The sequence below is a fragment of the Panthera onca genome, chromosome E1 (assembly GCF_046562875.1).
Source record: "Panthera onca isolate mPanOnc1 chromosome E1, mPanOnc1 haplotype 2, whole genome shotgun sequence".
NCBI lineage: Eukaryota > Metazoa > Chordata > Mammalia > Carnivora > Felidae > Panthera > Panthera onca.
This window is the reverse complement of record NC_138352.1, coordinates 26,595,422-26,619,335: the sequence shown is the minus strand read 5'-3', so window position 1 is coordinate 26,619,335 and position 23,914 is coordinate 26,595,422. Positions and strand designations below refer to the sequence as shown.

Below are 23,914 nucleotides of genomic sequence, written 5' to 3'. Positions count from 1 at the left end.
CTGTTAGGATATTTCATGTAGTCCCAATAGTAATCACAAAGAATATATCTATAGAATACACACGATAGGAAATGTGAACTGAAGCATGTCACTACAACAAGATCAACAAAACACAAAGAAAGGTAGCAAGAGAGGAAATGAGGGACCAAAAAGCCTCAAGACATACATAAAAGTAACAAAATGACAGTAATCTATCTTCCCCTATTAGGCTGAAAGTGAAAGAATATCCCATGCAAATGGTAACCAGAAGAGAGCAGGCACAGCTATAATATCAGACAAAAAAGACTTTCAGTCAAACACTGTTACAAGATACAAAAAAGGACATAATGTATAATGATTAAAGAGTCACTTAACCAGTAAAATATAACAATTATAAATATTTATGCACCAAACATCAGCTCTCCCAAATAGATCAAGCAAATACTGACAGAATTGAAGGGAGAAATAGATAATTCCATAATAATAGCTGTACCCCCACTTTCAATAATGGATAGAACAACCAGATAAAAGATCAATAAAGAACCAGGGCTTGAACGACACTCTAGACCAACTGGATCTTGTAGACATACACCAAGCACTCCTCCCACCAACAGAAGAACATTCGTTCTTCTCAGGGATACACGAAACGCTCTCCAGGATAGACCACACATTAGGTCACAAAACAAATCTTAAGAAATTGCAAAATACTTGTCAACAAGCTGGATAACCTGAAGAAATGTATAAATTTCTACACACACACAGGCTACCAAGACTGGATGATAAAGAACGAGAAAATCTGAACAGACCCATAACTAAGGAGACTTGATCAGTAATCAAAAACCTTCCAACACCAAAAAAAGCCTAAGACTTTCACTGGTGAATTCTACCCAACATTTAAAGAACATCAGGGGTGCACGGGTGGCTCAGTTGGTTAAACGTTGGACTTCGGCTCAGGTCATGATCTCATGGTTTGTGAGTTCGAGCCCCCCATGGGGCTCTGTGCTGACAGCTCAGAGCCTGGAGCCTGCTTCCGATTCTGTGTCTCCTTCTCTCTGCCCCTCCCACACTTTCATTCAGTCTCTCTCTCAAAAATTAAATAAATGAAAGAAAGAAAGAAAGAAAGAACATCAACATCTCAAACTCTTCCAAAATATTGAAGAGGAGGAAATACTCCCAAACTCATTCCATGAGTTCAGCATTATCCTAATACCAAACCACACGCAGATACTACAAAAACAAAAACAAAAAAACTACAGCACAACTTCCCCTATGAAATTTGATGCAAAAATCCTTAACAAAATATTAGCAAACCAAATTCAACAACACATTAAAAGGATCATAAATCATGACCAAATGTGATTTATAACACACCTACATCAATAGAAAGGACAGAAACCACAGGACTATCTCAATTTATGCAGAAAAAGCATTTGACAAAATCCCAACATCCTTTCATGACAAAATGCATTCAACAGGGGTGCCTGGGGGGCTCAGCTGGTCGAGTATCTGACTCTTCCAGCTCAGGTCATGATCCCAGGGTCCTAAGATTGAGCCCCTCACTGGGCTCCATGCTAAATGTGGAGCCTGCTTAAGATTCTCTCTCTCTCCCTCCCTCTGCTCCTCTCCCCAGCTTGTGTGCTCTCTCTCTCTAAACAAAAACAATTTTTAAAAAGGCATTACAAACTAGGAGTTGAAAAAAATTACCTCAACATAATAAATACCATATATAAAAAGCCCACAATTAACATCATACTCAATGGTTAAAGACTGAAAGCCTTTTCTCTATGATCAGGAACAAGACAAGGATGCCTGCTCTCATCATTTCTATTCAACTCTTAGCCAGAGCAATTAGGCACAAAAAAAGAAATATAAGGCATTCAAATTTGAATGGAAAAAGTAAACTTATTTTTGTTCATGGAAACATGATCTTCAATGTAGAACATCCTAAAGATTTCACACACAAAAAACCTTTAGAACTAATACATTCAGTGGGGCACCTGGGTGGCTCAGTCAGTTGAGCATCTGACTCTTAATTTCGGCAAAGGTCACAATCCCAGGGTTGTGGGATCGAGCCCCATGTTGGGATCCACACTGAGCATGGAGCCTGCTTAAGAGTCTCTCTCTGCCCCCCACCCCCACCCCACCCTTCTCTCCTGCTTGGTCTCTAAAATACAATACAATAACTCCTAGAAGAAAACATAGGAGAAAAGCTTCATGACACTGGATTAGGCAATGATTTCTTGAATATGACACCAAACACACACACACACACACACACACACAAAATAGACAAATGAGACTACATAAAATTCTAAAACTTCTACCCTCAAAGGACTGGAAAAACAATCTTTGGAATGGGAGAAAATATCTGTAAATCATATATCTGATAAAGCGTTAATATCCAAAATATATAAAGAACTCCTACAACTCAACAACCAATGACATACAAATGGCCAACAAGTATATGAAAAGACACTCAAAACCACTAATCATTAACAGAATTGCAAATCAAAACCACAATGAGCTATTACCTCACACCCAAAAAAAGAAGTAACTAGTGCTACTGAAGATGTAGAGAAACCAGAACCCTCGTACACTGTTGGTAGGAGTGTAAAATGGTACAACCGCGGAGGAAAACAGTACGGCAGCTCCACAAACACTTCTACTATGATATGAATGCAGCAACCCCACTGTTGCGTATATATCCAACATAACTGAAAGCAGGGTCTCAGACAGGTATCTGCACACTCACATTTATAGCAGAAGTATTCACAACAGCCAAGGGGTAGAAGACATACAGTTGTCCGTTGAGAGAAGAATGGATAAAGAAAATACGCTATGTGTGTAGAATGGAATGTGATTCGGCCTTAAAAAGGAAATTCTGACACATGCTGTAACATGGATGAACCTTGAGGAGATTCTGATGACTGAATGAAGCCAGTCACAGAAAGACACATGTTGTGTATCCTACTGTTTTGAGGTCTATAAGAGAGTCACATCCATAGAAACAGAGAGCAGAATGGTAGTTACCAGTGCCTAGGGATGGGAGAAATGGGGAAGGCTATTACATGATGAGTACCGGGTTCGACTTTTGCAAGACGCAAAAGTTCCAGAGAGTGGTTGCACCACATGGTGAATGTACTTAACGCTACTACACTGTAAGCTTAACTACGGCCAAGATGACAGATTTCACGTGTTTTGCCACAATTTGAACTTTGTTTACCAAGAACGACACATTGTGAAACTAAATTTTAAGAATCAGGAACACAGTCACAGTCCCCTAACTCTCCTCACAAAACCCAAAACGAGAGCCATCTTTCCCTTTAACCTACGTAAACATACCCTGCACACACCAAGAACTCGTTCGAAGCACGCTCGCCAGCAGCTCCCATTGGCACGTCACCTAAAGGAGAGAGAGGAAAATACAGTCAGTTCTGCTCCACCATCTGCTCACGAGACGGGACTTGTTCCAACATGATCCTTAGGAAAAATCTGAGCACGACACAAACTGGTCACTTGCTTACGTTGCAGCTTCCTCCGTGAGCAAAAGCAGGTAAAAACCGCGAGGAGAAACACCGAAGACGCTGCACCCAGCTGAATTCACGGCCCACGGCGCTTCAACGCCCGTTTCTAGAAACCATCCGGTCTTCACGAGGTGAAGTGTCATATTTATTTCAGTGTTATGTATTTGTCCACCATCTAACACGCACGGGAAAACTGTGCTAACGTTTCGATCGTGTTCTTTTTAACGTGTCACTCACCAATGTCTGGAGTATTATGCCTCCAATTCCAATTTGCCCATAAACTCGGCGGTTTGTACCGAGCAATTTTTTCAGACTGTGGTAATTTTCAGAACACACATGTCACCTTCTAGCACAACGGACTGCAAACAAAGTCTAGTTCACACCAGTGATGGAGCACCCCCATCCTCCTGCATAACAAACACTCCTGTGTCCTGAATGGTTGTTGAGCGAGACGTGGAAGCTGGGGCTTCTCAGACACGGCAGCACATGCCACAGGCCGTCGTCACCTACTCCTACATCATCTGTATGTGGGAACAGCGCTGGGCTCAGACGCAGGGGCCCCTCACTCCTTGTCACTGGTATGTCCACTCTATCACATTGCCTGTGTGATTTTAAATGGCCGTAAACGTGGGGCGCATGGGTGGCTCAGCTGGTTAAGCATCCGACTCTTGATTTCAGCTCAGGTCATGATCTCATGGTTTGTGAGTTCAAGCCCTGAGTCAGGCTCTGCACTGACAGTGAGGAGATTCTCTCTCTCTCCCCCTCTCTCTACCCCTCCACCACTCACACACATTCTTCCTCTCTCAAAAGAAATAAACTTTAAATAAATAAATAAATAAATAAATAAATAAATAAATAAATAAATAAATGGCTGTAAAGGCATAATTAATGTGTTGATATGACACAGCAAATAATACAATTTTTTAAAAAGTACACAGCTAATCTATACTCAAAAGGGGGGAAAAATCAACACAAATATCCCTTTGAATGGCCCTAAATAAGATTTGAGAAATGTATTTACTTTAGCACATCTCAAGTCCCTGCTCTCTTGAAGCTTACATTCTATCAGTGAAAGAAGGTAATAGTGTCAGGCATGATAAGAAATATAAAGGAAAATAAATCACGGTAAGAGAATAAAGAGAAGTGAGGAAGCAAGGTATCTATTTTATTTTTTTTTTTATTTTTATTTATTTTTTTTTTCAACGTTTTTTATTTATTTTTGGGACAGAGAGAGACAGAGCATGAACGGGGGAGGGGCAGAGAGAGAGGGAGACACAGAATCGGAAACAGGCTCCAGGCTCCGAGCCATCAGGCCAGAGCCCGACGCGGGGCTCGAACTCACGGACCGCGAGATCGTGACCTGGCTGAAGTCGGACGCTTAACCGACTACGCCACCCAGGCGCCCCTCAAGGTATCTATTTTAATTTTTTTTTTTTTTTCAACGTTTATTTATTTTTGGGACAGAGAGAGACAGAGCATGAACGGGGGAGGGACAGAGAGAGAGGGAGACACAGAATCGGAAACAGGCTCCAGGCTCTGAGCCATCAGCCCAGAGCCTGACGCGGGGCTCGAACTCACGGACCGTGAGATCGTGACCTGGCTGAAGTCGGACGCTTAACCGACTGCGCCACCCAGGCGCCCCTCAAGGTATCTATTTTAAAGAAAATAGCTGCCCACATGGGAACAGGGCAGATGGGGTAGAGACAGAAGCTACGTTTCACTAAGTGCACTTCATTTTGTAGCTTTGAGTTTGGAACCATACATAATTATGAAACAAAATAAAATCAAAAGAAAAAATATCCCTAGAAATCAAAAGCAAACCACGATAATGTTTTGCCATTCATATTGTCACCAGAAGGGAATTCTTTCAAGTGACTTTAAAGCTCAGTAATTTGATTGGACATCCCTAATGAGATTATCCTAAGGACAAAAAGACCCACAGAAAGAGTTTTGGTTTTGTTCTGTTTTCTTTTGTTAAGTAGTCTTCATGCCCCATGTGGGGCTTGAACTCTTGACCCTGAGATCAAGAGTCACAATCTCTACCCATGGAGCCAGCCAGGCACCTCCCATAAAAAGATTTTAGTAATTATATCGTTATCTTGATACCACGTTGGGGAGGGAGAGAAAAGAGAAGAGCCTAAACTCACAAGGGCAAAAAGAAAAGTCAACAGCCACAAAAACTTAGAAGCTATAAAGTTGATATAAGCCTCATTTGATTTAGGTGACCCAAGAAGACAGAATCCTTAGCCAGCAGAGGTTCCCCCATATTGTATCAGGGAGTCTTCTCTGGGAGATGTGAATGGCGCTCCAAAAGGGAAGCATTCCAAGGCAAGTCAAGGACTCAGCCATATCGTGTCCCTAAGACCCACCGCTTACAAAGCTTTCAAACAATGTTCTAATTTTCCACTCTTAATTATGAGTACACAACAACCACCAAACATCCAAGGAGGGAAATCCAATCTGAAAACCAGATTCCCAAACAACCTGGGGGAGATAAAAAAAAAAAAAAGAAATATTTTTCAGGGAAAGGTTAAAAGATGTATATATAATTAATGTCCTCGGAAAAAACAAAATATTGCACCCTGAAATAAGAACAATTCTCAAAGGGAGGAGGGAAGCTTCTGAAAATTAAAACATGAGAACATAAATGAAAAACTCAGTGAAAGAAAACATCAAGGAAATTTCCATAAAATTAGAGCAATAAGACAAAAAAATGTAAAATCTGACAAGAGATAGGAAAATCAGAGGACTGTACTCAGGTATTTGTCTTGTGTTATTACTTTTAAATCGTATACATATTATTTATTTATTTATTTATTTATTTATTTATTTATTTATTTAAATCGCATAGATGTTTTAAAAATCTTATATGAGGACTTCCGCTTCCCAGTCTCACATGTAAGAAGCCTGGAAGTTGCCATTCCAACCCAACAAGTAAAAAGACAATACAATGGAGCAGAAACAGTCTTCAACAAATGGTGCTAGAACAATCAGACATCCACAGAACAAAAAAAAGAATCTAGATATAGACCTTACATCTTTCAAACAAAATTAACTCAAAATGGGCCATAGACCTAAATGTAAAACAAAAAACTACAAATATTGTAGAAGATAACATAGGAGAAAACCTAGAGGACCTTGGGTGTCATGATACCAACATGAAACACAATCCATGAAAGAAATAAATTGATTTAAATAATTTAACTAATCATTAAATTTAATGATTAATTTTAACTTACCAAAATTGAAAACAACCACTCTGTGAAAGACAACATCAAGAAAATGAAAGATACCCATACACTGGACAAAAATATTTGCAAAAGACACATCTGATAAAGGACTGTTATCCCAAACATACAAAGAGCTCTTAAAGCTCAATAGAAATGGGAATGCAAACTGGTGCAGCCAGTCTGGAAAACAGAATGGAGGTTCCTCAAAAAATTAAAACTAGAACTACCCTACGATCCAGCAATTGCACTACTAGGTATTTATCGAAGGGATACAGGTGTGTTGTTTCAAAGGGGCACATGTACCCCCTTTCACAGCAACACTATCGACAATAGCCAAAGTATGGAAAGAGCCCAAATGTCCACTGACGGATGAATGCATAAAGAAGATGTGGTATATATATATACAATGGAGTATCACTTGGCAATCAAAAAGAATGAAATCTTGCCATTTGCAACTACGTGGATGGAACTAGAGGGTATTGTGCTAAGCGAAATTAGTCAGAGAAAGACAAATATCATAGGACTTCACTCATATGAGGAATTTAAAATACAAAACAGATGAACATAAGGGAAGGGAAGCAAAACTAATACAAAAACAAGGAAGGAGAGAAAATAAGAGACTCTTAAATACACAGAACAAACTAAGGGTTGCAGAAGGGGTTGTGGGTGGGGGGATGGGCTAAATGGGGAAGGGGCATCAAGGAAGACACTTGTTGGGATGAGCACTGGGTGTCATACATAGGGGACGAATCACTGCAATCTACTCCTGAAATCATTATTACACTATATGCTAATGAACTTGGGTGTAAATTTGAAAATTAAATAAATAAATAAATAAATTCCATCAGTAAAATGAAAAACAAAAACAAAACAAAAAACCAAACCAAACCAAAGTTCAACAAAAAGATAACAAAAAGGGACCAAAGATCTTAAGAGACACCTCACCAAAGAAGATATATGGATAGTGAATAAGCATACGAAAAGATGCTGCACACCACGTCATCAGAGAAGTGCAAATTAAAACAAGACACCACTGCACACCTATCAGAACAGCACAATCCTGGAACACTGACAGCACTAAATGGTAGTGGGGGTAATGAGGCAACAGGAACTCCCATTTACTGCTGATAGGAATGCAAAATGGCGCAGCCACTTTGGAAGACAGTTTGGTGTTTTCTGACAAAACGGAACGTGATCTTACCATACCAGCCAGGAGTCATGCTCTTTGGTATTTATCCAAAGGAGTTGCACACTTATGTTCACACAAAAACATGCACACGGATGTTTATAGTAGTTTTATTCTTCATTGTCAAAGCTTGGAAGCAACTAAAATATCCTTCAAAAGGTAAATGGATAAACTGTGATATAAAACTATACAGACAAAGGGATTAATGGTTTCCAAGGAGTACGTGGGGAGCATGGAAGATTTTTAGGGCAGTAGAAATGCTCTGTATATTATAATGATGGAAACGTGCCATTACACCTTTCTCCAAATCCACAGGATGTACAACAAGAATGAATTCTAAGTAGACTGTGGACTTTGGGTGATTGTGATATGTCAACGTAGGCTCATCCTCAGTGACAAATGTACTGTTCTGGTGAGGTAGGCAGGAGGTGTGGGGGAAACCTGCATCTTCCTCTCAATTTTCTTGTAAACCTAAAACTACTCTAAAAAAAATGAAATCTTTGAAAAAAATATATGTACGTTTCAAAATAAATTTTTAGCAATTAAGAAGAAGGGTGTGGCCAACTATAACACACGCTGTAAGTACATCAAAAAGATGAAGACCAAGAAATGACCTCTGAGGTTTAGAGGCACAAAGACTTCAACAGAAGCAGTTTTGAAAAAAAAGGTTTTCATATATTTACACAAGCACAAAAAACAAAGGTAACTAGAATAAAACAAAAGATGTGAAGGTCCTTTATGTAGGAAAATATAAATATGTATCAAAACATGTTAAGGAGAAACACATACTCTTGATTTGACAATTCAATATTGTAAAGATCATTTACTGCTTCTCAATAGGTCTTATAAAATCAACACAATTCCCATAAAAATCCCCAAATGGTTTTTTGTAGGATTTGTCAAGCCAAATTTAAACTACATGGGCATAAAGGGGGCCAAGAATAGCCAAAGTGATTCCAAAGAATACAAGAATTCTATCATCACCCCTCCCCACAATCTCTCCCCCCTACCTCACACACACACACACACACGCATGAATTTAAAAATGATTTAAAAATTAAATAAATGTGGGGCGCCTGGGTGGCTCAGTCGGTTAAGCGTCCGACTTCGGCTCAGGTCATGATCTCACGGTTCGTGAGTTCAAGCCCCGTGTTGGGCTCTGTGCTGACACCTCAGAGCCTGAAGCCTGTTTCAGATTCTGTGTCTCCCTCTCTCTCTCTGACCCTCCCCCGTTCATGCTCTGTCTCTCTCTGTCTCAAAAATAAATAAACGTTAAAAAAAAAAATTTTTTTTAAATTAAATAAATGAAATGTAAAAATGATTTATAATATAGATAAATAGACCAATGGGACAGAAAACCTTAAAAAAAACAAAACCCTTAATCCTTTATATAAACCTGATTATGACAAATCTGGAATTGCCTATCAGAGAAAGGACAGAATATTCAATAATGGGATCCCTACTTTATTCCATCTACAAAAATGAATTCCAGGTAAAGACTTTTCTTTAGAAGGTACCATTATACCATTAGGGGCAGCATGGCAGAGGCTACTGACTGGCTACAACTTGTGTGAACCAGTATTTTGTAGATTTGAGGTTGAAAATTTCTGAAGTATCCATGTGGAAGGAACTCTGATCCAAGGACATCTGTTATAATACATTCTGAATAGTGAAAAGACAGAAATAATCCAGGTAACCATCAGCACAGAAATAGACAAATGGTGGTTTAGTTGTACCGTGAGATTCAGATATTAAAATGAACTAGACACACACCTAGATATATATATATATATATATATATCTAGCTTTGTAGCAAAACCATGCATAAAAAAACAAACTATAGAAAACTTCTTTATACTATTTACTTAAAAACTGTATAAACACAAGAATACCGTATGTTATTTACAGATCCTGGCATATGTGGAAGTATAAAAAAAAATCGACACAAAGAATTTACCTCTGGCAAGACTAGAATAAGGACAAGGACTTTAGCTGTACCTACAGCATTTTTATCTTTAAAAAAGGACATCTAAAACAAAACGGCAAAATGTTGACATAAATAAAATTAGCATGGTGGTGATTGGAGTATCTGCTGTGTTACTTCCTGTTTGAAATATTTCATCATGTTTAAGGTTTATTTACTTTAAAAAAATAAAATAAAATAAAACCCCCAATGTATGCTAGACGATCTTTGAAAGGGAACTCTGAGGTGGGAGAGCACTGATCGTAAATTGTCATCTACTCCTGCTGCGGTGTCCATAAAATAAATGCTAAAGTGCGCTTGCTCTGGCGGTCTTCACAGCAGCTAGCATGGTGCCTGACACAGCAGCTGTTAAATCAGTATTTGACAAATGATTAAAGAGACCTCTGGATACCAACTTCTCCAACCACCTGTTCCCACACACAGTCAACCTGAGACTATTTAAGTAGCAAAGTAATCCAATTTCTAGTTTTTCTGATCCAGGTCCTTCACAACCAGACTATTGTTCCTTTTTTGTTTTGTCTAAGTCTCTTTTTTGTAGGTTTTCTGGTGCCCTTAATTATTCCATTAGAGCCCTGACTATATTTAGCCAACTTGGATTCTGCTTCCTTTATAAAAATTCTTCCTATACATTTACAAAACTCATCCCCGACCTTACGCCAGGATCTTCCGAAGGGCATCCAGATTGACTTTAGACTCCCTTGACTCTCAGGCTGTCTTGCAAAAGAGGCGTTCCTTTCGTTCCTTTCCTTAGATTTACTTTCCCTTGGTCTGCTGGCTTTTCTATTTGTTTCTACCGTCTCCTGTAAACTTTCCATCTACCTTCAGAATCCAAAGTTACTGCTTTATGGGAGGTGCCTGAGCAGATTTTAGGAAGGCGGGTACATAACTCTGGGAATTCCAGCCACTAAATAACGTGACCGTTTGAAAGGGCCCCCTACACAAGAGAGCGTGATATAAAGGTTGAAAATAAATGTGAGTCTAGCCAAGTAAGAAGTATGTAACGTGTACAAGCAGAAAAGGTTCTCACATGAGTGGTCTGACGAGATGCTGTGTGGAACCAAAACAAAGTCATCCGTATCACAGGAAGAGTTCTTGCTACTAGTGCTGGCAGAATCTTTGGACACTTGCAGACAGTTGGGAGGACCCAACGGTGGGGAGGATAAGTTCTCTTCCTGAATATGCTGCATATCTGGAAGGGACTAAAATGAACAACAGAAAATTAAAACTGGCCTAATAATACAATGCACGTCAGAACAGCCACAAGACTAAGGAATATTGTCTTCATAAAAGTGGGCCTAAAGTTCAATTCCAGCCTAAAATTGCAAAAAAACCTCTCTTTGGAAAATCTCTCCCTTAGAAAAGCACAGTTTTAAAGTGTCTTTGCATAAAGACTTCTCAAATGTTCTCCAAAAATGATACTTAAAAATATATCATACCACTTATCATGTACATGTCTGCTTCTCCTGCAATTTCCGAGGTGCGTTTTTATCATCTCAACATCCCCAGTTTCGGCTCTTGGCCTAGCAAAGCAGACACTTAATAACTGTTCACTTAATGACTAAAACGCAGAGACTCTAGGTTAATGACATCCTGCACGACTTGAAAAAGTTTTAAACCTATGATGAAGAAAACATTATAAACAGGAAAGCAAGAGAGCATGTTACGTCAAAAAGTAAAGAAATCAATAAGGATAACTGCATTCAAGCCTAGAGGTTCACTTACACTCACAGAAAGATTTGGAAAGCCTTACAGGTGGTGGCTACGTTCCTTTGGTTTCTCTTTTGTTGGGGGTAGGAAAAGAAAGGAAGAAAAGCCTATAAGATACATTTAAGCAAAGACTTAGATGTAAGCAGCTATATACCTTTTAGCAGTTGCCTAGTTCAAGGACTCTAGTGATACCTCTAATTAAATGTCTTGATGATACAATGGTTTCCTAAAACAATGAACTTCCTAACTTATTGTGTTAAGTCCCCTATTACCCTGTTTAACCTCTGTTTCTTTTTTTTTTTTTTTTTAATTTTTTTTTTTTCAACGTTTATTTTATTTTTGGGACAGAGAGAGACAGAGCATGAACGGGGGAGGGACAGAGAGAGAGGGAGACACAGAATCGGAAACAGGCTCCAGGCTCCGAGCCATCAGCCCAGAGCCCGACGCGGGGCTCGAACTCACGGACCGTGAGATCGTGACCTGGCTGAAGTCGGACGCCCAACCGACTGCGCCACCCAGGCGCCCCTTAACCTCTGTTTCTATGTAAGAAAAGGAAAAATACCACAATTGTCCTTTAAACTTAAACCCATGTCTTAAACACCCAATTCACTGCAAGGGCGCTTTGAATGTCACTGTGCAATGAAAGCTGTCTCAAATCTCCTACTGTGTGCATGTGTGTGTGTGTGAGAGAGAGACAGAGAGACAGAGAGAGAGAGACATACACATGACATACAATCGCATCACTTTTTAGAGAGAACTTATGTGTCAAGGTAATAAAGAGAAGGGACAACGTAGAGACTTACACTACTGATCGTCACTGTGGGCTAGACACTGTTAAGAGCTTTCCATGTGTTACTTAACTCCAATCATGTTCTGAAACCCATTTATATATAATATAGAGATATAGAGATATACATCTACATACACACACACACACACACACACACACAACTCAGAAGTTTAGGAAATTTGCCCAAGATCATACAACTAAAAAGCGGTCAAGTTGAGATGTGATTCTAAGTATTTAACTCCATAATTTCTTTCCAGTGGTTTAGGCGGGAACTTTCTCACTTTCTTCCCTGCATTTGTAATATTATCTGCACCCACAACATCTGAGTGGAAGAGATCTCCTCGCTTCTCCACCTGTGCTCTAATTCTATTCCCCTCCACCTCCTCACCTCCTCAGAGACCAAGACCAACTCCCCTCTGCCCGACACTCACCCTCTCCCTTTTCCTCTCTGCACATGAACACGTTTCATTTTGTCACGTCTCAAATCCCTGCAGCCCGCTTAATTACCATCTTCTCTGACTACTTTTTAACAGTATCTCTTGAAATTATCAATCTTCATGGACTCATTCCTCACCTCGTATGTATCCCTCAACCCACCATAATCCACTTTCTACCTTCAACTGTCCAATAAAATGGTCTTTATTAGGCTCATCATGACCTCCCCATTGCCAAGTCATGTGAACTCTCGCTCTCTTCCTTAATTTATCCGAGCTACGTTACACTTGCCCTGCAGACCATTCTTGACACTCTACCCCTTCATTTTTTTTTTATTTAAAAAAAATTTTTTTTTTCATTTATTTATTTTTGAGAGACAGAGAGAGACACAGCATAGGTGGGGGAGGGGCAGAGAGAGAGGGAGACACAGAATCCGAAGCAGGCTCCAGGCTCTGAGCTGTCAGCGAGGAGCCCGACGTGGGGCTTGAACTCACAAACTGTGAGATCATGACCTGAGCCGAAGTCGGTCGCTCAACCGACTGAGCCACCCAGGCGCCCCTCTACCCCTTCATTCAGTGACCCTGCTTTTCCCCCTACTTCTCCATCTGTTTTGTGGACACCCGCTTCTCATCTGTCCCTTAAAGGAGACGAGTAGAGTCTGGAGTTCCCCAAGGTGCCAGTCTGGACCCTCTACTCCTCACACGCTTAGCCTCACCCCAGTGGCCACTCTCACCCTCCTGCCTTCAAGTACCACCTCACCTCTGCAGCCTGGATATCTCCAGTGAGCGATGGACCAACTCACCACCTTTACTCTCCAGAGCACCCCCCCACACACACACGCTCCCACACCCAGCGACTTCATCATCCATCCGTTCAGTCCCCAGTTCAAGCAATTCCAAGCTCTGCAGACTACCTTTCTCTTACCTGGTCCCACCTTCCCCTTAGCTCAGGCCCTCATTCTCAGGAAAAAAAACAAAAAACAAAAAACAAAAAAAAACCAAGAAAGGTGCAACAGTCTGCGGTTGTTCTCCTTCCTCTACCAGAGAGACCACTCTACTCTCTACCAGTCTCAAATCCAGTCCTCCACCCTGCTTTTAGGAGAATCTGGCTAAAGCACACAGCGGGTCGCATCACACCTCCGTTCAGAAGGCTCACCGCAGCCACACCCTGTCAAGACGCAGCATCTCCCTGCCTCTCTAGCACTACGTCCACCTCCCCTCGCCACCACCGCTCTCGGCATCCACCAGTCTGGACTGCTCAGGGAAGCCTTGTCCACAGCACTTCCGGCGATGAGGGAGACGGTCTACATCTGAGCTGTCCAGCATGTTACAGATCTACTAGCTATCGATGGCTACTGAACGTGACTAAGGAACAAAGTTTTAAGTTTCACTTCGTTCTAACAAATTTAAATTAAAGTGGGTACGGGGGGGAGGGGGGCCTACAGAGTTCCTTCAGTGGGCCGTGCTTCCGTGACTTCACGAACAGGGACTCCTCTACCTACGAAACCATTCTTTCACTACTGCACCTTGCTACGTCTTTCTCCAAAACGCAGCCGCTCCCTGCCCTCCCCAGCAGCCCTTCTCAGTTGCTGCTCTGACGTGATGCTCCTCATTCGTGTTCCCACAGGCAGTAAAGAGACACACACACACGCTTCTAACAGTGACCCATTTCCCGGCCTCCTCTCCACACAACTAAACTAAAAGCTCCTTAATGTAAGGGACCTGACTGTCTCCTCCATTAGTATCAACCAGAACCTTACACAAAGTAGACATTTAATAAGTATTATGAAACCAATAAACACTCAAGAAATATCACCTAAATAGCACTTAACCCATAGCCAGCATTGTAACTGAAAGACCAATTATTCATTTTGTTTTTTGTTTTTCTGCCTTTCTGAGGTTTCCCTGGGGGGCGCCTGGGGGGCTCAGTCAGTCAAGCATCCGACTCCTTATATCGGCTTGGGTCGTGATCTCGCTGTAATGAGATTGAGCCCCATGTCGGGCTCTGCGCTGACAGCTTGGGACTCTCTCTTTCCCTCTCTCTCTCTGCCCCTCCCCCACTCGCACGCAAGCACTCTCTCTCAAATAAACATTAAAAAAAAAGATTTCTCTAGAGTAAAGCAGCAGCTGGATATTTGTGTGAGAAGGTGAAAAAGAGAATGTTGTGTGTACATGTCTGTGTGTATCAACCCTGAGTATGAGAATCAACTCCAGCCGTAGGAAGGATGCACGTAGGAAATAATCTTACTTTTGTCAGATTACATTCAAAGCAAGGCTTGTTAAACCATCCCATTTTCTTTCTTTCTTTTTTCTCTTTTTCTAAGCAGGCTCCACACCCAAAGGAGGCCTTGAACTCACAACTCAGAGATTAAGACTCGCATGCTCCACCAACCGAGCCGTCCAGGTTCCCTAAACCATCCCATTTTCTGATCTCGCTATCTGGAAATTATACAGAAACACTCTTGATTTCCTTTTATTCCCCAGCTTTCCTTTTTACTTTCACTTCAAGCATTAGCTTCTAATAAAGGCCTTCTAAAATGTTTTTTCCACCACAGTTTGTAGGATCTAAATATGCCTCTTCTCTCCCTCCTGTGTGTCCTCACTGCTGTTAACACTCCATCTCTTCCCTAACAGCCAAGCTAGCTCTGTAGGCTCTCCCTTTCAATGCCACCCCCCTAAAAAAAAAAAAAAAAAAAAAACAAAAAACCAAAAAACCCAACTTGCTCTCTCCAGTCAAAGCAATTTCCAATTCAATGTCCCTCCTACTGGAACCCCTCTCTCTCTCATTCCCTGGTCGTTCCACAAACAGGCTCCTTTATTCTTACTCTCCCACATCTCTCCCATAATCAGATTCTTCCTTGCGGTTCCTTTCTCAAGCCTAAACTTTGCTTTTCACATTATGTATCACACTGTATCAAATGCAGACTTCATAATAATAGCTACAGTTTATCAACTACTCGCTACGCCTGCTCTTGAGGCAAAGCGCAATGAAGCCTGCGCTACAGACGAGGGAGCCACGGCTCAGCCCTGGAACTGACCTGCCCAAAGTGAAGGGTGAGCAAGCAGCAGCTGTGCCCAGCTCCAAATAACGCCAGCTGTCTTTCCATGTCAGTACTTCCTCCACACTTCTCCCCAGTCACTCCAAAGCAGTGTTTTCTTATACTCCCGACTGAAGTAGGAAATACACAACAGTCTTCTTTTTTTCCTCTTGGGTTCCCCCCACCCACTCGAGGTTTTTTCAATTCATGGAAATATAATGTAAGTCTTATTAGCCCATCTGCTTTTTCTACTTGGCTTACGTCTGCAGGGTTATGCAGAAAGGTTTTTTTGTCAGTTTTAGGACTCATCTTTTTGCGATCGGCTGCTTGGCATCTGCTCTAGCTAAGGGGCTATTAGGTTTTCCTGGAAAAGAATAATAACATTAGTTGCCACAGAGTATTTACTATGTACCAGACAGTGTAGTAAAAGTGTGTTTGCTCATTTATCCTTAAAAAACTCTACGAAATAGGTAAATTACACTCACTTTACATATGAGAAACGTGGCTAAGAGAGTTTAAGTCATTTGTCCTGGTTAACTGTGGCAAGTAAGGAGTATAGAAGTCCCAAGCCCCATGCTCTTAAACCTCTGAGTGGAACCCACTAATTACACAATCATCTCCTTTTACAACTGCCCCACGCTCTGCCAGCAGAATTCAAGAAATTCATGTCTGCCAGGCTAATCTGGAAAATATTCACAATAGCTGACACAAGAGCCCTTGGACCTTCAGCTTATGGAAAAGCCTCAAGGTCACAACCCACACTGCAACAGAGATTTGGGGCAAGGGTCAGAAAAGGGCAAAGTAAAACCCTGGGAGAGTGGAGTAGGAAGATGTAGTGAGCAGAAGCTCTCAGGGTCTAGAAGAAGCACTTAGGTTGGAGGAAAGACAACCGTGGGAGAAATGGCCAGGGGGCCCAGGAGGAAGAGGAGGCCAGTGGGGAGCAGGTCTTGAAGGGCTGGCAGCCGCCACTGTGGGGGGTCCGGGTCCGCGGAAAGTGCACTCACCGCCACTGGAAATCCTAGATACCATAACTCCCCAGCTGGTGTCATGACACTCAGATAAAATAAACATTACCTATCTACCTGTAATAGGTACCCTTTGCAATGATCATTTTTTCCAACCCCCTAAGGCACGAGGTGAGAGTACTGTACCCGCTGTTCAGAGGCAAGTGGCCCAGAGAGCTGACATTCCTTGCTGCAGCTTACATAGCTACATAAGGGCAGAGATCCACATCTAGCTCTATTTGACTCAACAATAATGCTCTTTCCCCAAACCTCAGTTGCCCCAGTAAACACGACACATAAAAAGGTCATCCACAGCGTACCTGTAGACTTAGGTGTGGACAGATGCAACAGCACTAACTGAAAATTACCGTTAATGAAAGCAAAGCTTACCGGGGGAGAGGCAAAACGACAAGACGGGGAGCTGCCACAGGAGCTGCCGGACACAGAGCCAGCATACACGGGCACCGGGACCGGGCAGGCTGGGGGAAGAGACACGGATGAAGACAGACGTCACTCTGTACGGCAGTTACACGGCTTGTCTAACAGAAAACCTGTCAAAACCACTACAGCTTCGGGGCGTCTGGGTGGCTCGGTCGGCTGAGCGTCCAACTTCAGCTCACGTCATGACCTCACAGTTTGCAGGTTCGAGCCCCGCATCGGGCTCTGTGCTGACAGCTTGCTCAGAGCCCAGAGCCTGCTTCAGATTCTGTGTCTCCTTCTCTCTCTGCCCCTCCCCCACTCACGCTTTGTTTCTAAAAAATAAATAAATGTAGGGGCACCTGGATGGCTCAGTCGGTTGAGCGTCCAACTTCAGCTCACGTCATGACCTCACAGTTTGCAGGTTCGAGCCCCGCATCGGGCTCTGTGCTGACAGCTTGCTCAGAGCCCAGAGCCTGCTCCAGATTCTGTGTCTCCTTCTCTCTCTCTCTGCCCCTCCCCCGCTCACGCTTTATCTCTCTGTTTCTCAAAAATAAATAAATGTAGGGGCGCCTGGGTGGCTCAGTCGGTTAAGCGTCCGACTTCGGCTCAGGTCATGATCTCATGGTCTGTGAGTTCGAGCCCCGCGTCGGGCTCTGTGCTGACAGCTCAGAGCCTGGAGCCTGTTTCAGATTCTGTGTCTCCTCTCTGAACCTCCCCCATTCATGCTCTGTCTTTCTCTGTCTCAAAAATAAATAAACGTTAAAATTTTTTTTTAATAAATAAATAATTAAAAAACAAAAAAAACAAAAAAACCCTACTACACCTTCATGTTGACCCCAAATTCACACTCACCAACTTATTACACCTCCCATGGATAAAACTGAAAATGCAGCAATTACTAAAACTGTTTCCACCCAGATTTGGGACAAACAACTGTGATTAAATAAATACAGCTATGGGTATTTAAGAAAAGCTCAATGAAATCTTGAGAAGCACAATGAAATTAATTTTGTAACACAAAACACTAATTTTTCCTTAAGTCTGCATTTACTCTTCAAGTAAAAATGCAAAAAAATGGGTACTCACATTTTTTCACCCGAACTTGCTCAAGAAAAGGATGGTTGAAAAATGCTTCTGTAGGGAAATAGGAGAATACACCCTTTAAACTGATGCTGACTAGCAGACAGTTTAAACCTTTGTCAAAGAATTTAACAGAGTGTCTCTTCGATCATAATTATCATTAACTTCTTCATGTAGCCTCTATCTCTTTCAGTGTAAAAGCATATTATTTTTATAACTCATCTATAAAAATGATCAGATTATAAGTAACTCTTAATCAGTGAAAAATTAAGAAGAGTAATTTGAATTCTCAAAACACCCATTACCAACACAGGAAGCCCTGAGCTACCGAAGCAGACATGTTTCCTGACACATGCTGTCCTCAAGCAGCATCCCCACGGACGGCTGTGAGCAGGCCTTTCCTTCCTAAGCATGTGTATGAAGCACGGCTGTTGTAAACTGTCCCAAGAGGCAATCCAGGCAGCTGATTTATGCAATAAATCCTATTCTTCTATCCCAGAAGAGAGATTCCTGCAGCTGGCTTCATATTTTTTTAAAAACTCTAGGTTTGATTTAATTTCTCTGGCTATCCGCCAAGGACAAAACCGACACAAGCCTGCTAATTAGATAAAGATAAATAAGCAGGTGAGTACACGGCAGTTTGTTATTTCAGTTTAGTTATTTTATTTTCGTACGTGTTTAGAGTGTTTCATTATTTCTTTAAAAACCCACAAAGAAAATCTCATCTGTCATGAAGTCCCAGACCTGTGTGCTATTACATCTCACAGAGCAGAGAAGGAGAGCAGCACAGTACCAGCATGGAGGTCGAAAAGAGGCAATACAAGACCAGGAGAAGCTTAACTCAGGATCTAACGTATCTTCCTTCTACTCTGACGGGTCCCATGAGTCCCGCTGCAAAGCATCGCCAAAAGCCACTCAGAGTAAATTATCAGTTACGAGACTTGCCAAGCAAATGTGGAAGCTTTTGAAGGAAAACGTGAGTTTTCTGAGTTCGTTTTTAAGATTTTTAAAAAATGTTTATTTATTTTTGAGAGAGACAGAGTGTGAGTGGCGCAGGGGCAGAAAGAGAGGGAGACCCAGAATCAGAAGCAGGCTCCAGGCTCCGAGCTGTCAGCACAGAGCCCGACGCGGGGCTGGAACCCACGAAATACGAGATCATGACCTGAGCCAAAGTCAGGCGCATAACCAACTGAGCCACCCAGATGCCCCTACCTGAGATCACTTTTAGAACAATCATTAATATACATATATATAAATTATAGTTTGCCACATAAGATTTTTTATGCTGATTTTTACAATGGACATAATAGGGATGAAATAGAAAAGATTAAAAAAAAAACTGAATGCAAACACTCCGAAACCGCATTCCAAATCAATTGCCATGGTATGGAAAGTATATAAATATTAATATAATCTATCGTTTTTTTTAAGTTGATTTATTTATTTTGAGAGACTGAGAGAGCACAAGCAGGGGAGGAGCAGAGAGAGGAGAGAGAGAATCCCAAGCAGGCTCCAAGCTGTCAGCTGTCAGCACGGAGCCTGACACGGGGCTTGATCTCACTGTGAGATCATGACCTGGGCTGAAATCACGAGTTGGACGCTTAACTGAATGAGCCACCAGGCGCCCCTATAATCTATAATTTTAAAACTATTATCCATGAACATATTGTTTCACTATTGACCCACATTTCTCATGGTTATAGAGCAACTCTCAATTTCACTTCTCCATCTGAAAGATAAAAATATCTACCAAGTAGATTGCTGATATTTAACTCCAACTTTACAAAACTTTAATACATATTCAAGCTATTTCTTCTCTTCCCCTATATGGAAACTATTAGAGCCACTGTCTACTAAGAACATATGCTAGGACAATGTTTCACATAGCAGGTCATTGAATCCACACAAACTTAATGCAAGGCATTACCTTCCTGTATGGATAAGGAAATTAAAGCACATAAAGGCCATGTATCTTCTCTAATGTCAAAGAGCTAGTAAGTTTAGAGACTAGATTTCAAACCCTGGTCTGTCTTATCAAGAAGACTTTGTAGACTTCCACAATACACATTAACAGACCAAAATTCTGGAATAAGTTTTTGCAAATCGCTATTACTATTACGACTAATTACTACAGGAAAAATCAAATACTTTTTTTTCCCTAAAAACATCAAGGTCAAGGTTAATTTAATAAGCATTTTCACTGAACATGTTTTATGGCTTTTCTGGTCTGACATTTAAATTTGAGTCATGCTGTTTTTACACATGACTGCTAAGAACAAGATTGAAAAGACAATCTTTTACATGTTTACATTGATAAGAACAAGTTAACAAACTGTGCCCCAAAGAGAACCTGAGACCCAAACAATTTCAGGGAAAAATTTCCTTTCAAAAGCTTCAAGAACTGGATAATGCCTACAGTGTTAAGCTTTCCAAGTTCTTTCATCACACAAGAGGTGGTAAAATATTATTTGAAAATAGACTGTGTTAACTTAAAATACTTAAAGTTTTAGCTTCAGTGATTAGATTATAAAAGAAGAAAGGCTCAAAATCAATGGTAGAAGCTTTGCCTTAAGAATCTAAAAAGCTAGGGGCTCAGTCGGTCGAGCGTCCGACTTCAGCTCAGGTCATGATCTCGCGGTCTGTGCGTTCAAGCCCCAGGTCAGGCTCTGGGCTGACAGCTCAGAGCCTGGGGCCTGCTTTGGATTCTGCGTCTCCCTCTCTTTCTGCCCCTCCCCCACTCATTCTCTCTTCTCTCTCTCTCTCTCTCTCTGTCAAAAATAAACATTAAAAAAATTTTTTTTTTTAAAAGTCTAAAAATCTAAAATCATAGCCTCCATGGAGCACCCACAGCTGCTCTCCTAAGACCACGGTGAGAACCAAGCGGCCACAGAGTACATGTTCACAAGGGTCACTTACACGGAGCTGCCCCTCCCTGTCTCCTTAAACTCCATCTTTGAGGCCAGCGACTTTTCGACCAGGATTATGGAGCGTTTCTCTTCTCCTTCCTCCCAGACCTTCTCCCAAGTATACCCTCAGCCTAGACCTGTCCTCTGAACGCCAAGTGCCTTCTGACGTCTACAGTTACACAAATGCGTATCTTCACTTTAACACGGTCAACCCCAAGTCCTGATTTGCCCCATATCCTGCTCCAGCCTTTCCTGTGTCTGTAACCAACAACTCCATTCCTTCACGTGCTCAGGCCAGAAACCCTGGAGTCCTCTTGGAGTCCTCTCTCTCTCTCACACCGTACACCCAATTCATCTGTAAACACTGCTGCTTCTACCTCCAAAAAGATCCAGTAGTCAACGGACTCCTCACCACTTCTGCTGTTATTATCCCAGCCTAAGTGAGCAACTGCCGTCTCCCGACTGGCCTCCCTCGTCGGTCCTCGGGCTACCTCCACACCCTTCACCAGAGTTCAAAACAAGCAACCAGAACGAGCCACTTGAAAACATCGGTCAGATCCCATTACTCCTCTGCTCAAACCCTCCCCAGCACACTGAGCGAAAGCCCCAGTCTTTAATTGGCCTTCTGACTGTTCCTCCAGTCTACAAGCCACACTCCCAGCTCCAGGCATTTGTACTGGCTGTTCACTCCGCCTGGAAAGCTCTTCCCACAGATATGCACACCGCCCACGGCCCACTAGCTCACTATCCTGCCATCCATCAATCAAGTCTTTATTCAAAGGCCACTTTCTCAGAAAGGGCTTCATTGGCTGCCTTATTTCAAATCTCCATCCCTTCCCCAACACCTTTCTCTTCCTTCTTTTTCTCCACAGCACTTATCACCTTCTATATGGTTTATAATTATGGTTTATCATCTGTCTGCCTCCCCCCCCAAGAGAATATATGCTACATGAGGACAGGGATTTTCTTTATTACTCTATTTCCTGTACCTAGAACATAGCAAGCGCTCAAAAAATATTTATAAAATAAGTGAAAGAAAAAAGACAAAGAGAAAGAAAGAAATTGACTTTAATTTTCTTCTGAAAATTCCATAGCATCTTCTCAAAATCTTTTTAGGATACACAGAAATACAAAATTTGAAAATATTACTTACCAAAGTCCATTCTGTCTTTTTGGTTTCTCTGAAGCAAACCCAAGAGGAGATTAGCCAAATAAGGTGATGTTTCTCTGGGAATACTGGGAAAAAGGAAAAAAAAAAAGGATCTAAGTGATGAGTTTATACATACTCGCTATATGACCTTGGCCTTCACTATGATAAAGGAAAAGGCAAATGCACTTTCACAAATACTACATTTCATATGAAGATGATTGCCGTAAAACCACATTTCTTACAGGAGAAAAACAGAAACAAAAACCAAAGCACTAAGCAACTGTCTTTGAGAAAAAGCATCCGTCTGGGAAGATCCCTGCACTGTGCTTCTCAATATTATGTGTTTGAATGTGGGCAGCGATAAAGCACTTCACAAGGGCAGCCTGGAGTTTAACACCACTTTAGCTTGGCACTAATATCTGCTAGAGTTCTCTGTTAGAAAAGGAGCCACCTCCAATTCTGTCTGGAAGAGGGCATGGCTTAAACAAATGCAAGTGAGAAATAATCCAGCCTCCCAAAATCCAATAAGAAAAAGATAAAGCACACACGCGCACGGAAACACATAAAGCACAGAGTTCACTTGACGTTGTATTCACAGACAATAAAACCCAGTGTAACCAAAACACATACCTAGGCATTAAGCTCCTATTTTTTTCATAAAACATCCTTAAGTCTTGAGGACTATTGGCCTGTTTAAAAAAAAAAAAAAAAAAAAGGTTTTATTTCCTAAATAATGGGGGCAAAAATTTCAGATCATGTGATCCATACTCATATTCTTGCCAAAGAACATAGACTCCGAACCTGAAAGTCATGGATCGCTAAAGGAACCACAGATGGGCACTAGGAACCTAAAAACCTCTAAAACTGGGTGCAAATTCTGCATATCCAGGCATAATGTCTCTTTTCTGAGTTCAGCCCCCTAGAGGAGCCTGAAACTTAGAAAAAGTTAAGAGTCACTATTCTGGAGGTTACATTATCAAACAGGTACAGTTTTGTTGTGTAAAAATCAAGGTATATTTTACCTTAGGACTGTCAGGGGTTCAAGGGAGAGAACAAAGTATACCTACCTCTAACTTTTAGTCCCTCCACAGCAACAGGAAGGACCCTCAGAACAAGAGCTGCTGGCTTAGTGAAGCTGCCCGTACGTGACAAACCAGACCGAGAAAGTTAAGTGTCTAAACTGGCTGTGTCACTATTCAACACCATTTTGGACACATAATTTTACTTTGCTGCAGTTTTCAGATTCAAAAAACCTCTTTGAAACTGGGCAATTATGAACTCAGGAGGGGTCGTCATGATGAGTTCTAGAGGGCCTCTTTTTTTTTTTTTTAATTTTTTTTTTCTACGTTTTTTATTTATTTTTGGGACAGAGAGAGACAGAGCATGAACAGGGGAGGGGCAGAGAGAGAGGGAGACACAGAATCGGAAACAGGCTCCAGGCTCCGAGCCATCAGCCCAGAGCCTGACGTGGGGCTTGAACTC

General features: G+C 41.6%; 1 protein-coding gene across 5 annotated transcripts in view; it reads right to left on the bottom strand.

Annotated features, from left to right (window-relative positions):
- Positions 1 to 23,914, bottom strand: part of ULK2 (unc-51 like autophagy activating kinase 2) — a 78,749-nt gene that overhangs the window by 32,526 nt on the left and 22,309 nt on the right. For all 5 annotated transcript variants that reach the window (XM_060647159.3, XM_060647162.3, XM_060647160.3 and 2 more), the window contains 6 exons: positions 23,063 to 23,121; positions 22,436 to 22,518; positions 18,383 to 18,430; positions 17,267 to 17,355; positions 10,931 to 11,102; positions 3,322 to 3,382 (listed from right to left, as the gene is read on the bottom strand). In XM_060647159.3, the coding sequence (XP_060503142.2) occupies positions 3,322 to 3,382; positions 10,931 to 11,102; positions 17,267 to 17,355; positions 18,383 to 18,430; positions 22,436 to 22,518; positions 23,063 to 23,121 (512 nt within the window). The remainder of the gene's footprint in view (positions 1 to 3,321; positions 3,383 to 10,930; positions 11,103 to 17,266; positions 17,356 to 18,382; positions 18,431 to 22,435; positions 22,519 to 23,062; positions 23,122 to 23,914) is intronic.